Below are 15,966 nucleotides of genomic sequence, written 5' to 3'. Positions count from 1 at the left end.
TATATTTATTAAATTTTTTTACTATATTAAACTAGATATTTAAGTCTGATAAATAAAATATAGTTACAATATGTATTTGATCAATTGATTAATTTTAATTTTTTGGAAATATATTATCAATTAATACTACGCATATTACGTTTTTAATAAAATAATTATTTATTTACTCGTTAAAATTATTTTTTTATTTATTGTATTATATTAGTGATTTAATAGTGGTAATATTACGTACAAATATATAGTGTATTAAAGTTATGATTAGATCAATTTTTCCTCTTAAAACATTCATTTTTAGGTTATATTATATCATATGTTATTGATAAATTAATAGGTAAACATATTACTTTCGTTTTTGTTATTTATAACGTTATTTATTTATTACTTATAATTAATCATGTGCGTATTTCATTGCCTCACGTAATTACTATATTAATGCACAATAACATATCTAATTCAATTAATAAATATATTAATATATTTTAATTATACATTAAATAAGTTACTTGTGCCGTAATAATGACGATTTTACCTAATTTGGGGTTCGAGGATTATGTTGTAATTATAAGTGTGCTATACAGGTTTAGGGATTTTCTTGTTTTTTATGTTTTCTAATCAGTGGGCACTATTCACTGAAAACTGTTTTCCTATACACGAAGACGTCAACACTAACACTAAATGCGAAGATGATCTTCATGTACATGACTGACATGATCTTCATGTTGGACATGAACTTGATATTCAAGAATCCATTTGGGGCACTAACCCCCCCTATCAAAGTTAGGTGGTCCCGATCCACCTGGGTTAAGTACTCTGCTTTCTACACCTAACAGATTGGTATTTTGGGTTGTATTAGCTAGGCGTTTGAAACGGTATCAGAGCTAGACACCACGTTCCGCATTCAAATCCTAGCTGAAGCAGTATGGAATGGGAACGGTGGGTGTCAGAGTTAGGTGGTTCCGGTCCACCTGGGTTAGGTTTCGTCCACCCTGGTCCACCTAGGTTAAGTACTCTGTTTTTCGCACCTAACATACTGGTATTTTGGGTTGTATTGGCTAGACGTTTTACATCTCCTTTCATCCTTTAAGTTTTATTCTTCTTCCTTTCTTCCTTGTTTATTATTTTATTTATTCTTCTTATTTCTTCTTCTTCTTTATTACCTCACTTGCCTAAGGTTGTTACATGGAGTCCTCCAAATTTAAAAAATAAGAAAATATTCCCATGAACCAATTTTTTGTTAGCATTTGTGCCTTCTTGTGTGGACGAAGATTTTATTTAATTTTGATCTATTTCTGTTGTCTTTAAGAAATATTAAAATTGATGGTAATAATAAGTTATTTAATGCTCTAGTCAGAAATTATAGAAAAATAAAAAAAACAGTACTAATGTGGTTTTGATCACTCACCTTTTAATTTAATATCATTTTAGTTATAATATAAACATAAACACTATAACTAGTTTTCAATCATTTTTAATGGTGTCACAAATACAAGAAAATCGATAAAAGTCTTTTTTAATAATTTTGTTTCTAATGATATTTTTGAAAAGAGGAGAGGTAAAAGAGCTCCCCCATGAAGGCCATGGGGGGGAGGGGTTTATTTAAGGGGCTTTCTTTTAAGCGATCAGTGCGACCGTATTCGAGAATACAGCATTGAGAGTGCCGTATTTTCTCGCTAAACAAATTTATGGATCGAAGCACGACCTGAAAGGCGAGTGATTTTGGAGGGAAAACCATGGATGAAACGCTATATCTTCAACTTCACAAGCTCTGGCCATTGAAATCAGAGGAAACCCTTGAGCACGTTCTCCAGACATTATGGAAAACCCGAAAAACTGGTCTCACTTCCATGCAAAAATCTTATATTCAGTCCCTTCTCGATCTTTCCTCTGTCGAAGAGCTCGACCCGGTACTCTCCTTTACCACTATAGCTTCATTAGTTTACTTCAGAAAAATTTCCCCAGGAATTTACTGTATTATACTTTCAAAACCGTAGGAACTTACCCGTTCATGAAATGAAGCTGTGGATTAACTATAAATTTGTTGCTACATACTATTTAAGTGGCTATTTTCCTCATATTTCACGAATTTTCTCACGGTTTATTCTACGCAAGGTTTCAGGGTGACATATATTGACTACTTATTAATGTTACAGTCGAGTTTTCCGTTTACACACAAATAGGAAAAACTTCGTTCCAGTCGCATTGTGCAAATAGTCTTGGCTCACTGATAATTTATCATTATTTTTTCATTGGATGAACTGTTTGTTTGACGCAAATTGACGCTCTCGTGCGTTTAATGTGTTCTAATCTACATTGACAAGCGTAGCACCCTAAATACGGGGTTGTTGGACAAGCAAACTTTCCGAAGGGTGCTCGCTGCATATTGAATTGGGAATGAAATCATTAGAATGTTGGTCATTTCCGGAACTCACTTGTAAATAGATAATGGTGTCTATATTTCTTACAAATGTTTTCTTCTGATATTGTAACTAATTTATTATTGGTTGAGCTTGCTTTAATTTGATTTCATTTTATATGTAATGCCTTTGGACTCTTGACTGTAGGTTTTGGCATGCCTTCGTTCACTGATTAGAAAGTGCACACATGAGAACCTTGTTGGAGATGATATCCAAAAGCTATTCCCTATTGACCTCTCTCTTGAACTCCAGAGTATTCTGGCACTGTTACTGCAAAAATATGAGCATCACTGGAAGGAGGAAACCTTGAAAGATCAGGTATACATTTGATTAAGGTTACCTTAGTTACTATTTTTTTTTTTTGCGGTTAACCTCTTGCACATGGATTCTGTTAGTGCTCTTTCAATGATGATAAGCATGGAATGTTCTAATCAATCGAGAAACATTAGGGATGCCCAGATATGCATTTTTTTTTTTCCAAATGGAAAGTCTGATTGTATATCTGGATAGGTGTTTCTCCCCTAACGCCAAACCATCCAGGCATGTTTGACTTCTTGACAGGCATCTGGATGGATATGATTAGTTTCAAAGAAAAATAAAGAAAATAAACAATGTTGTCGAAGGCATCTAGGTTTTCTGCTCTTAGATGTACGGAGTGAAGTATTTACGCCGATATAGAATACTTCTGGTTTGCTTTAGAGAGGCTTTTTTTTGACTGTAGAAAACCTTTTGATATTCTCTACATTATCTAAATCTATACAGTGACGCTTCTTTTTGTTGCATCCTTCTACTTATTACAGGAAATCATGATTGATACATACACATGATATTATGTGTATGTATTTAAGTCTATGTCTGCATATATACATCATACATTCATATGTTACGCATGAACATATGGCTCTTGCTTTTTCTGGACCTTCAACCCTCGTAGTTCTCGTTCCCTCTGTCTTGACCATCTGAGGCCGACGGGTGCTCCTTTGTGAATGAATCTCTTCCCATTTGCTGAGTCATAGTTCTATTTCACTGGATTGCTCTTTAGTTACTGGTTCCCTTTGGTTCTTGGCCTTAACACTTACTTTCAGGTGTAGGTTCCCTTACCTCTGATCATGGATCCATCCTGAGACAGAATTAAAAAATTCTTAATCTAACTGCTGTTGTCTTTCTCATTCTCAGTCCCTCTATCTATACATTTATACTTGTGCGAAAGTGAATTGAAATCTTTGTATCTGTGTATCACAATATATGCATATGATTATTCAACCTAGGAAAGGAAAAAAAAACATAAATTGGAAAATAGGAAAATAAAGCAAATGCTAAGTGCTACTGTTTTTTTCATTTCTGAAAAAAAGAAAAATTACAAATTAAAATAAGCTTTTATTGTTGACTATGGACAACTACAACTAGTCACAAGTTTGAAATAAAATAATAGCATTTTTGTCAGTGTTGAAAAAGTATTAGTGGATCGAAGGTGAGCAAATCATGGAGAAGACAATAAAAATAGAGTGCTTGGCTTGCTTCCCTTTAGAGAGCTCACACAATATTCAGTAAATAGATAATAGCCACAAACATCAGCTTTGTCAGTTTCTCATTTGCCCTTTTTTCTACTTCTTGGTTCATTGTCATAACATTCTAAGAACTTTTGTGCCTTCAGAGTTGGCTACAAGAATTATCCTGCATTTGCCAAACTCTTCACTAATGCTAAAGTGAGATTGTCCTTTGGTAGACCCCTAATCCGTCAAGTCTACAGCAGAAGGGGTAAGGGGAATAAGGCAGACAAAGGAAAGTGGGTCTCCTGCAATATAGAGACTGTCCTTTAAAGGACAGTTGGTTGCTGAAACATGAATAAAAAGGGGGTCGTTGGGACGGAGAAGTTAGGAATCAAAAAGATAGTTGGAGGTTTTAGACCCTTGAAGTCGAGAGGAGGATTTGGGCACAACAGCAACTCTGAGTTCTTATGGTAAACCCTAAACCCTAAATCCTTATCTGGTTTCCATCATTCTGGTATCAAAGTAGTTTGGGCTGGGGTATGGTGAAATCGAAAATGGAAAGCTGAGTGGATTCATTGGAGGAGGAAATTTCGGAACTGAAGAACTGAAATCCGACATGATGTCAATTCAGGAGCTTCTAATGGAGGTTTGAGAAGGGATGCACACTGGAATGAGAGGAAAATCACCAATCGGACAAACCTCGACAACTCAAACTAGAAGACGCTACGGGGGAGGGCAAACTGGGGAATAGAGCATGGAATAGAGGGGATGGAGATTAGATTTACCGATTTTCTCTTGAGATTACCCATGTGGGTGGCTATAACATCCTGATTGCTACTTTGCTGTGAACGGAGTTGAGGAGGACAAAATTCCATCTGTGGTGGTCTGTCTGGAAGGTAAGGTTCTAAATTGGTTCTAGATGGTGGACAGAGAGCTCTGATGCATCACACTTACGAGTGGTGCTCCTTCGACAGTTCAATCCCTCTCAAACGAGAGATCTGTATGAGGTCCTCCTTGCATTTTGGCAAGACAACACCATTGTTGCATGCCAGGAGCAGTTTGAGCTACTCTCAGCATGGTTCGTCGACGACTCAGACGAGCTCCTCATGGGGTCTTTTATCAATGGCCTTTGAGACAATGGTCGAGCCAAGCTACGAGTCAACCCGCTTGAGTCACTACTTGCCTCAGGGAAGCCGCTCACCAAATTGATGAGCACAACTCGGACTTGGGTTGCACATGCGATTTTAAGTAGTGTGGGCTCAGGATGGTGGGGTTGGCGTGGATCATGGGACTGAACAAGATGTCTCCATCCTGGATCACACCTAGCATCAACCTGCTTTCCCACCGACACCTCTGCGACACTAGCCACTAGCGATGACGACAAGACGTGATTTTGGGTACAAACACCTCTTCGATGCAGAAATTTAGGAGAAATGGGAAAAGGGGTTGTGCTTCCACTGCGACGAGAAATTCTCCCTAGGACATTGCTGCCGGTTGCGCTAGATGCACGTCATGATCGTCTTCGACGAAGAGGATGCACCACAAGATAACGACGATGCCTCAACCATAGAAATGGAGCCCCTCTTCACGGAGGGGTCACCTTGAGCAACACTCTCAAATTATAGGGCTCCATCGGCCAGCGGGACGTCATCGTCCTCATTGACAGCGGCGCCTCACATAATTTCGTCAGCATCGATCTCGTCCACGAGCTAGTTCTCCCAGTAGTGCATAGCCGACCCTTCGATGTTATTGTCGTCGATGGGTATTGTATCAGAGGTAAAGTTTTGTGTTTGGATCTTGAACTCGTTATCCTAGACATCACCATCAAGCAACACTTCCATCTCTTCGCCATGGAAGCACCTGATGTGGTCCTTGGGGTGGCCTGGCTCTGACTACTGGGTGGTGTTTGCCTGAACTAGAGAAACCTCTCCATGACATTCAAACTACAGGTAAGGAAGGTGCAAACCAGGCGACCCGACATTAGTTAATGTTGAAGTGTCAATGAAGGTGATGACCAGAATTCTGGAGATTGAAGGGCAGGGATGCCTCCTGGAATTTCATGAGTTTTACGGGGAGCATGAAGACCTGTCAGAGGAGGTTTCATTTGAGATTGTTGGTCTTCTCACTGATCCCCCAGGTGTTTGAATCCATACCCGCATTGCCACCAGCATGACCCTTCGACCACTTCATTCCATTATGGGTTGGAGAACCACCACCCAACATCTGAACCTATCATTACCCCTTCTATCAAAAGACTAAGATCGAGAGGATTGTACAAGAGATGTTAACTGACGGGATAACCCGCCACAGCAACAACCCTTTTTCTAGTGCAATGCTTTTAGTTAAAAAAAGAGACTAGTGTTGTGTTGACTACAGAGCCCTCAACAAAATTACTATACCAAACAAATTCTCTATCCCAACCATTGAGGAACTCTTGCATGAACTGGGAGGAACACATCTTTACAAAGCAGGACTCGCAATCTGGATATCACCAGATCGGGGTGAAGGATGAGGACAACTCAAAACAGCACTCCGCACTCATGAGGGGCACTATGATTTCTTAGTGATGTTATTCGGCCTCAGCAATGCATCTTCCACTTTTCAAGCCTTGATGAATCTAATCTTCTAACTGCACCTCCGTAAGTTTATATTGGTCTTCTTTGACGATATTTGATTTATAGTCTTGATCATGTTGCACACTTGTCCCATTTGAGGATCACTCTCCAACTATTAGGAGACAATCACAGGTTGTGAAACCCAAGAACTGCTCCTTTGGCAGGCACTAGTTCAATTACTTGATTTCATCTCCATATAAGGTGTCTTGGTTGACCCTTCCAAAATCACAACCATGTTCCAATGGAAAACCCCCATCAAATGTCAAGGGTCTCCGCAGCTTTCTGAACCCCATCGGATACTATCGTTGGTTTTTAGAAAGATACTGTAAAATTGTGGAGCTCCTCACCCAATTGCTCAAAAAAGATGCCTTCCAATGGACGGACAATGTCCAAATAACATTTGACAAGTTGAAGCACGCCATGACTACAGTGTTGATGCTTGCTATGCTGACTTCTCTAAACAATTCATTTTTGAGACTGATGCCTCCGGCATGGAAATTGAGGCTGTACTCGTGCAAGAAAGGCACCCTCTGCGTACTTAAGTCAAGCCCCCTCACATAGGGCCTGTTTGAAATCTGTCTACGAGCATGAACTTATGGCCATCGTCTTCATTGTCCAAAAATGGTGGCATTATCTTCTTGGCTGACACTTTATCATCTACACTGAATAGAAGAGTCTACGTTTTCCTTATGGATCAACATTTGATGGGAGAGGAACAATAAAAATGGTTTACAAAACTCATGACGTTAGATTTTGAAATCAATTAAAAAACCAAGTGTAGATAACAAGTCTACGTTTTTCTTATGGATCAACGTTTTTCTTATGGATCAACGTTTGATGGGAGAGGAACAATAAAAATGGGTTACAAAACTCATGGGGTTTTGACTTTGAGATCAATTAAAAAACCAGGTGCAGATACAAGGTTGCCTATGCACTATCACACAAGGAAGAATCCATGGACATATCAGCTCTCTCCTTGGTATGTTTTTCCGGTCTCAAAGAACTTGAGCATGAGATCCACAAAGACGACAGCCTTCGCGAAATTCTGCAAGAGTTGCTAGTAGACAGCACTAGCCACCCTCACTACCACATCGTCAAAGGCTGTTTGATCTACAAAAACCACTTAGTGCTTCCATCTACTGCTGTTTGTATTCCCCGCTACTCAAGGAATTCCATTCTGTCCCTTCCGAAGAACATTCAGGGTACTATTGCACCTATAGGTGCATTGCCAATGTGGTATATTGGACATGCCTTAAACGAGACGTGCAATGCTTGGTAGCAACCTGGAGGGTCGAACAAATATAATGCCCTTGCACTGTAGGACTGCTCCAACCGTTCCCCATCCCCAACCAGGTATGCGAGGATATCTCCCTCGATTTCCTCGGAGGTCTCCCCAAGGCCCAAGGGTTCGAAACAATTCTGGTGGTCGTTGACAGGTTGACCAAGTATAGCCATTTCCTCTTCCTCAGTCACCCCTATACTGCCACTCAAGTCTCATCCTTGTTCATCCACGAAATCATTTGCTTGCATGGGTTTCCTCAGTCCATAGTGTCTGATCGAGAACGGATCTTCATTAGCACTTTTTAGAAGGGTGTCTTCAAGTAATCAGGCACTCAACTCTGCATGAGCTCCACTTATCACCCACAAATAAATGGACAGACTGAACTAGTCAACAAATGCTTGACCACCTACCTTCATTGTTTTGTGAGTAGCCACCCTCAGCACTGGCCCAAATGGACAACTTGGGCTGAATTCTGGTACAACACCACCTACGACCGAGCTGCCAGCATGACTCCTTTCCGGGCTCCTTATGGGAGGGATCCACCGACACTCTTCTGGTACTCCATTGGCACCTCTCCGGTGGTTGAAGTCAATCAGCAGCTCTAGGATTGCAATGCTATTCTGGTAGAACTCAAGGCCAATCTAGACAAAACTCAAGCGTGGGTGAAGGCCTATTCTGATGGCAAACACAAGGAACTGCACTTCCAAGTAGATGACCTTGTTGACCTCAAATGACAGCCCTATTGACTCTGGTCCTTGCCTCGCAAACCCAATGAAAAACTCAGCCCCGTTTTGGTGAAGTGGCTTATCGGCTCAACTTACCCCCATATTCCCGCATCCACCCCGTTTTCCACATCAGCCAACTAAAAAACCCAGCCAATCATCCCCATTTCCAGCCAGCCCTTATCCCGATGCTTAACAAATGATATGGTTCTCTCTATCCGGCCAGCCCACATCCTCTGTACCCGGCAACTGCAAGATGACACCTATGAAGTGTTAGTCCAATGGAAAGATCTCCCTGACTCTGAAGCTACATGGGAACCCTATGCCACTATCATGTTCCATACAGCAGCAGAAGTTGGAAGGGGAATAAGGCAGACAAAGGGAAGTGGGTCACCCAAAGGTCCACTGCAGAAGCTCCACCTGGCAACAGCGAAACTGTCCTTTAAAGGACATTTAGGTACTGAAACATGAATACAAAGGGGGTCGTGAGGACGGAGAAGGTAGGACTAAAAAAGATAGCTGGAGGTTCTATACCCTTGAAATCTAGAGGAGGATTTGGGCACAACAGCAACTCTGAGTTCTGGTCTCGGTTCGTCTACAGCAGCAAGTACGAGCTCTTCAACCTTCTGGTTTCCGTCACCCTTCTCATACCATTCCCCACTGCTTCCATCTTGTCATTTTCTGTCTTATTTTGTTCTGGTCCGTCAACTTGCGTTGACTAGACCCTTGTCAATAGTACTTTATTATGCCTCTGTCGACATGGCTATAAAAATCTCCATAAAGCATGGCATGTCTAAAAACTGACTTTTCTCTGACATCACGTAAAGCAGATCATTTGGTGGCCATTGACAATATTTTTCGTCCTTATGATTGATTTGCTATTTTAACCTTCTAAAATTTTTCCTTGGTGCACTTTCCGATGTCTACTTACAATTAGAAAAGGTTTTGGAGCAATGTTGGGGCTAATGTAGTCTTTTTTATGGTCTGGACCTGGTACATGTACTTGATCATTTTTCCTTATATTTTTTCCTTTTTTTTGGTAAACATGTAAACATTCATTTTATGTTACTGATTTGCTGTCTTTGCTTCCTAGCCTCCATGGCAAAGGACAAGAGTTTCTTACCAGGTAAAAGCTAGTAAACCACCTACACTCGCACCTTTTGCAGCTTCAGAAATGCCTGCCGCAATGTGGCCTCGTCAGGATGACCCTATCAGCCAGATTAACCATACTGGTTCGGTTGATGATGTAAATCTTCCATGCCTGGCTCCTATGAATTTGCAGCAGGGTGATGGTCCACATGACAATCTGGTATGACACATGGCTAGCAACTTGTGGTTTTGTTTGCAGAATTAGTATGATGAGGAAATTTGTTCCCTTTACGTTTATTTTTCATGTTGTGGCTTCATAACCATTAAGCTGTCTCTCTCTTTTTTTTTTTTGTGAGAATAAAAATGTGTGAAGTGGGAAAATGTCCCACATGGAGAAGTTTTAAGAGAAGTGAATGAGTTGTAAGGTTGAGTAATAGGTTTCCTAAATAGCTAGTTATTTTGAGATGGAACCGTGTTCAACCCAATAGTGGTATCAGAGTAGGTTGAGTGCATGGGTCGAGGCTCAGTGTGCGATCCCCAGGTTATTTGTGTATCGAGGCCTCTATGAGGTGAGAGTCAGGTTGTTTATATATAGTGGCCACACTGCAAGCCTGTTACACGTAAGCTTAGACGTGAAGGGAAGTGTGAAGTGGGAAAGAAGTTCCACTTTGAAAAGTCTTAAGGTAAGTAACTGAATTACAAAGTGAGTAAAAGGCTTCTTAAGTGGCTAATCATTTTGAGATGGAACTAAGCTCAACCCAACAAAATGGACAAACAGTCATTTTAATCTCTTCGTCTTGCATGCATGAACCTTTTCCATTGTCTTTTTAATCTCTTCCACATCTGGGACATAAGACTACTGAACATTTTTGGCGGCGACTCTTGTAGGGAAATGCTGTGTCCAACCATGGGGACTACACAGGTCCTATAAATAGAATTTAGCATGGAAATTTGAAGACCGCAATTAGTCTTTCTGGAATTTGAAAACAATGGTTCTTTTTGCATTGTTTTCCAAACTCTTGTTTTTCTTTCCTCAATATAATATCTACAGGCTCGTTGATGGATGAACTTATCATCATTATCTTAAGATATAGAATTTGACATCCAATGATTCATTATTTGATATTTAGGTGACTATTCCCTGTCTGAAGTCAATGACTTGGACATTGGAGAATCGGAGTTCAACATCAGCTAATAGAGTGGCAGTCATCATCCTGAAGGTACCTTGCATTTTTTTTTGTTGTTGTTTCATGCAGTCAACTTTTGGGCCATATTAAAACAGTTGTTGGTCCACTTTAGGTATAAGAATCAGTTTTCCTAGAAAGCATGGTGGTAGCTACACCAGGTCATTGTCTCCTGTTGTGGTTCAACAAATGCCATTCCTTGTTGGAAGGCCACATTGTGCTGTTTTCCTGAATGCCCATGTCTCAGTTGCTTGTGTACAATGATTGAACATATTGTATGTTCTCACTACTAATTAACTCTCATCCTGTTCCTTTTGATCTGGATTTGTTTTTGTTTATTTTCTATTGCAGCTGCAAGATTTTAGCAAGACACCATGTGTTGAAACAACGGTGAAGTTTCAGCTCTCAAGAGACACACTGGAGGCCATGTTGAGATCATTGGCTTACATCAGTGATCAGCTGTCTAACAGTGTAAGTGTTTTTTGCCCTATCTTTGTGGTTGGATAGCTAAATCTATCTGGATTTCAAGGTTTTTATGTGAAATTCAAACTACCACTCCGTTATCGATGAAATGGTTCCTGAAATTCTTTTATTTTTCATAATGATTCTTGTTAAATTGGGTCTAATGCCCATCCCAAAATGAGTAGCCATACTATAAGAGAAAAATGTAATATTGAAAATCTAAGAAATGACCAAAATACCCCTGAACTTGTATTTTAATACTCCCCCTCAAGCTGGAGAGTAAATATCAAATAATCCCAGCTTGTTACTAAAGGATACATGTTCATGTCTCCCCAAAGGCTTGGTAAATATATCTCCCAACTGGTCTGAAACCAAACTCAAGAAGCACAAACTTAATCCACTAATTGTATGAGTCATTGCTCGATACTCGGCCTCTGCACTGGACTTAGCCACAACTGTCTGTTTCTTACTTTTCCAACTTTACAGGTTGCCTCCAACAAAACAACAATAGCTTGATGTAGAACGTCTATCTATCTTACACCCAGCATAATCTGCATCAGAATACCCAACTACATCAAATTTCCCATTTTGAATATGCAGAAGACCTTTTCCAGGTGCACCCTTCAAGTACTTCAAAATCCTCTTAGCAGCTTCTAAATGGATTTTTTGAGGATTTTCCATGAATTGGCTCACAACTCCCACAACAAATGAAATATCTAGCCTGGTAACTGTAGCATAGATCAGTTTACCTACTAATCGTCAGTATTGAGTTTTATCCTTGAGTGTAGGACCCTGGGTGTCATGTAGATTATGATTAACTTCCATGGGGGTGTCTATAGGTTTAGCACCTAATAAACCATACTCCTGTAACATATCCAATATATATTTTCTCTGAGGAAAAACAATACCTCGCTTGCTACGTGCGATTTCATTGCCAAGGAAGTACTTGAGAGAGCTCAAATCCTTTGTCTGAAAATGTGTGGCCAGATATTGTTTAGCTTTTGTAATACCATCAAAATCATTACTAGATTACACAATGTCATATACATAGACAACCAAAACCACCATACCAATCTTCCTTTTAAGTAGGAACATAGAATGATCACAATGACTCTTATAAAATCAAACCAGGCCTATGGACTCTGTTTAAGTCCATAAATAACCTTTTGCAACTTACACACCTTTTCTGTCTCCCCCTGAGCAACATACCCAGGAGGTTGCTCCATATATACTTCCTCATGCAGATCACCATATAAAAAGGCATTCTTCACATCGAATTGAAAGAGAGGCCAACCCTTATTAACAACCACAAATATTAAGATACGTACTGAAGTAAGTTGGGCCACAAGAGAGAATGTCTCCAAGACATCAACTCCAAAAGTCTGCGTATACCCTTTCACTACCAGTCGAGCTTTGTACCGTTCAATAGAGCCATCAACATTATATTTGATAGTATAAACCCAACGACACCCCACAATAGCTGCTCCTGCAGGTGGATCACATAGATTCCATGTTCCCCGAGACACCAAAGCACTCATCTCATCATCCATAGTTTGTTTCTATTCTGGAGAGCACAAGGCTTCTTGCACTAAACGAGGTATATGGGAAGTAGACGATGACATAGCAAAAGACTTGAAGGATGGGGACAAAAAATCAAGTGACACATATTTGGATTTCGGATGAGAAGTACAAGATCGTTTACCTTTTCGTAGACTAATAGACAGGTCCAAATCATAGACAACATGATCTGTAGGCAATGAGGAAGCTGGTGGATCATGAGAAGAGAGCTTTGTAGAGGTAACTGCTGGAGGCACTGCGGGAGTACGAGAGCGACGACTGTAAACACGAAGAGGCAATGAAGAACTCGATGACGTTGGTACATCCAAAACTGCAATAGGAACAAGACAGTCTGTAGGAGATTCAAGTGATACAGGAAGCTCAATAGATGATGAAAAATATGGAGTATGTTCAAAAAAGGTCACATCGGCTGACGCATATGTTTTTCGTCGAATAGAATCATAACATTTGTACCCTTTTTGTTGACGAAAATATCTCAAAAAAACACATTTGACAGACCGAGGTGACAACTTATCGACTAAAGTTTCAAACATATGAACAAAACAGGTACATTCAAAAATACGAGGAACCACACCAAATAATTTACAATTGGATTTTAAAATCTGAAGTGGAACTTGACCAATCAAAACAATTGAGGGCATACGATTAACCAAGTAGCATGAAGTTAAAACTGCATCTCCCCAAAAAAATTTAGGAACATTCATATGCAATAATAGTGTCCTTGTAACTTCAAGGAGATGTCTATTTTTACGTTCAGCCACCCCATTTTGTTGTGGTGTATAAGGGCAGGATGTTTGATGGGTAATACCATAAGAATTACAAAATACTAAACATTTATGGTTAAGATATTCTAAACCATTGTCAGTACGAAGTACATGAACACATGCACCAAGTTGATTTTTTATTTCATTGAAAAAATTGAGGAATACATCAAATACTTCGGACATCTCCCGTAGGAGATACACCCAAGTGACTCTACTGAAATCATCAATGAACGACACAAAATACTTAAAACCAAATGGGCTAGGAACCCGACATGAACCCCATACATCAGAGTGGATTCGCAATCAAATGAAATATCGGCTGGCAGAGAAGGAAAAGACTGACGCAACTTAGCTGGTGAGGGATGTCCCAAGCGCAGATGCCACAAGTACGAAGAATTTGTAGTAGTGAGAGCTACAACTTGAGAAACGGATACATCATCCAGCATGTAGAGTCCTCTTGCTTCTTAATCAGGGTTTATGATAGGACAAAAATGCCCCTCAATACTCAAAATTACATATCTCCTAAAATACATGTCTAAATTGAATGAAAATTTAACTAGAGATAAAATAAGACTCTTTATCTAATAGCCATATATCTATCAGAGCAGGTACTCATATGTGGGCCTACACCTAAACTATCTACTTATAGAGCCACAAAAAAGGGCCTACACCTAATCTATCTACTTGTAGAGCCACAAAAAAAGGGTTTACACCTAAACTATCCACTTGTAGAGCTACAAAAGAAGACTTACACCTAAACTATCCACTTGTAGAGCTACAAAAGAGGGCCTACACCTAAACTATCCACTTGTAGATCCACAAAAGAGGGCCTACACCTAAACTATCCACTTATAGATCCACAAAAGAGGGCTTACACCTAAAACTATCCACTTGTAGAGCCACAAAAGTGGGCCTACACCTAAATTATCCATTTGTAGAGCTACAAAAAGAGGGCCTACATATGAGGGGGAGTGTTAAGGAATAATCCCACATATATTAATGAGTACAAAGATCTTGAGTTTATTAGTTGGGAAATAGTTCTTAAGTTTACTAGTCATTTTGGGATAGGGCCTTGACCCAATTTAACAATTCTAATTAAAAATTTTAAAAAGTAATTAGCGTTTTCTTTCAAGGCTAGCAACATAGTTATTTAGGGTATTTCATTTGTTAGGAACATTAGATGAAGCTTTTGTTACTCATATCACATTTTCAGAGGATTTTGATCAATGTGGGTTTTAAAGAAGGCTTTATAGATTCAAGGTAAATTCTCTGGCAGGTGGGGCACCCCTCAGAGCCCTTGCTCAAGAAACAGAGGCAGTAGGCTGAGGCTTTTGTCATGGTCACCATTTTCACATGTTCATACAAGCATCATTCGATTCACTACCAGAAGCAATTTCCTGTATAACAGATTCATCTCGGGTGGCAGTAACCTTTGGTGTGAAGGAATAGGGCTATTCTCCTGTCTTATCTTTAAATTTGTAGACATTGTATTTTCATGCAGTAATTTATAGAGCTATTTTTATTATGATTGATGGTAGTTGCCATTTTCATTTTGAGTAGAATATGCAAAGGCAGTAATTCCAATGTGAGTCTGGATTCTTGAACTTGACATGGTGATGGCCTGATGGGCAAGGCTGACGACTCTAACTAGGGCGTGGGGCTTTTTCTTTAACAAAATAATGAGGAGACCAGTGCCGGTGTCAAAATTTAGAAGCAATCTTCCGATCCATGGCGATCATAAGCAGCCCATAATGACCGAGAGGTTAAACGTGTTTTTCTAACGTTTTGAATTTTTATATTATTCTTAACCTCGCTCATTGATCTATTTGTCCCAACAGAAGTATGTCTTGCTGACCCGTAATTTGACTCGGATGAGTTATCCTAGATTCTAAGATGGGCAACTCGTTTTATGGCCAGACCGGGTTGAACTGTACTCTGAGAACCGGCTTCGGCTTGACTTGGACGATTAGACTTATGACCGTAATTCGTCAGGGTTCTTGAGACCCCAAATGAACCCCTCGTCACACCTTAAGGAGATTAAAAAAAATGGCGGTTTAGATGAATCGGAGAGACAGGGCAAGGTAAGGACTGAGAGGCAGCGACGCGTGATCCTTCCACTGCCGACAGCAGGAGGTTCTCGCGGTGCCCTCCTGTCTAAGAACCCTGTTGCCCAAGCCTTCGTTTGGACATCACGTATCCACTGTGCGACTTGGAACGGGCGTATCGCAATTTGCGGATCAGCCCCAACCCTGGGTTTCCGATAATCCATCCACGCCACCTTAATACCCCCGCATGGGTGACAAGTTCTCGCAACTGAACTCGGTGTAATGTAAACGTCCAAAACCAAAGTATAAACCACAATAGAC

The 15,966-nt window shown here is 40.0% G+C and overlaps 1 protein-coding gene across 1 annotated transcript; it reads left to right on the top strand.

The window, feature by feature from the left end:
* Positions 1-1,628: 1,628 nt before the first annotated feature.
* LOC137960374 (uncharacterized) lies at positions 1,629-15,204 on the top strand. The gene is made up of 6 exons (XM_068807979.1): positions 1,629-1,904; positions 2,562-2,732; positions 9,617-9,832; positions 10,743-10,832; positions 11,148-11,267; positions 14,877-15,204. Exons 1-6 carry the CDS (start codon positions 1,731-1,733, stop codon positions 14,919-14,921), a joined length of 816 nt encoding a protein of 271 aa, XP_068664080.1. The 5' UTR covers positions 1,629-1,730; the 3' UTR covers positions 14,922-15,204.
* The last annotated feature ends 762 nt before the right edge of the window (positions 15,205-15,966 follow it).

This window comes from Aristolochia californica, unplaced genomic scaffold, assembly GCF_029961685.1.
Source record: "Aristolochia californica isolate CCGP_79_NKW_82.1479 unplaced genomic scaffold, dmAriCali1.0.hap1 SCAF_3, whole genome shotgun sequence".
NCBI lineage: Eukaryota > Viridiplantae > Streptophyta > Magnoliopsida > Piperales > Aristolochiaceae > Aristolochia > Aristolochia californica.
Note: the sequence above shows the minus strand (reverse complement) of the source record. Positions and strands in the feature narration are given on the sequence as shown.

Bases quoted from the DNA above. Each gene is read 5' to 3' on its own strand.
- LOC137960374 (XM_068807979.1), top strand. From the start codon at position 1,731: ATGGATGAAACGCTATATCTTCAACTTCACAAGCTCTGGCCATTGAAA. The intron at 10,833-11,147 runs GTACCTTGCATT...TTTCTATTGCAG, and splicing joins TGGCAGTCATCATCCTGAAG to CTGCAAGATTTTAGCAAGAC. The intron at 11,268-14,876 runs GTAAGTGTTTTT...ATTCTCTGGCAG, and splicing joins GTGATCAGCTGTCTAACAGT to GTGGGGCACCCCTCAGAGCC.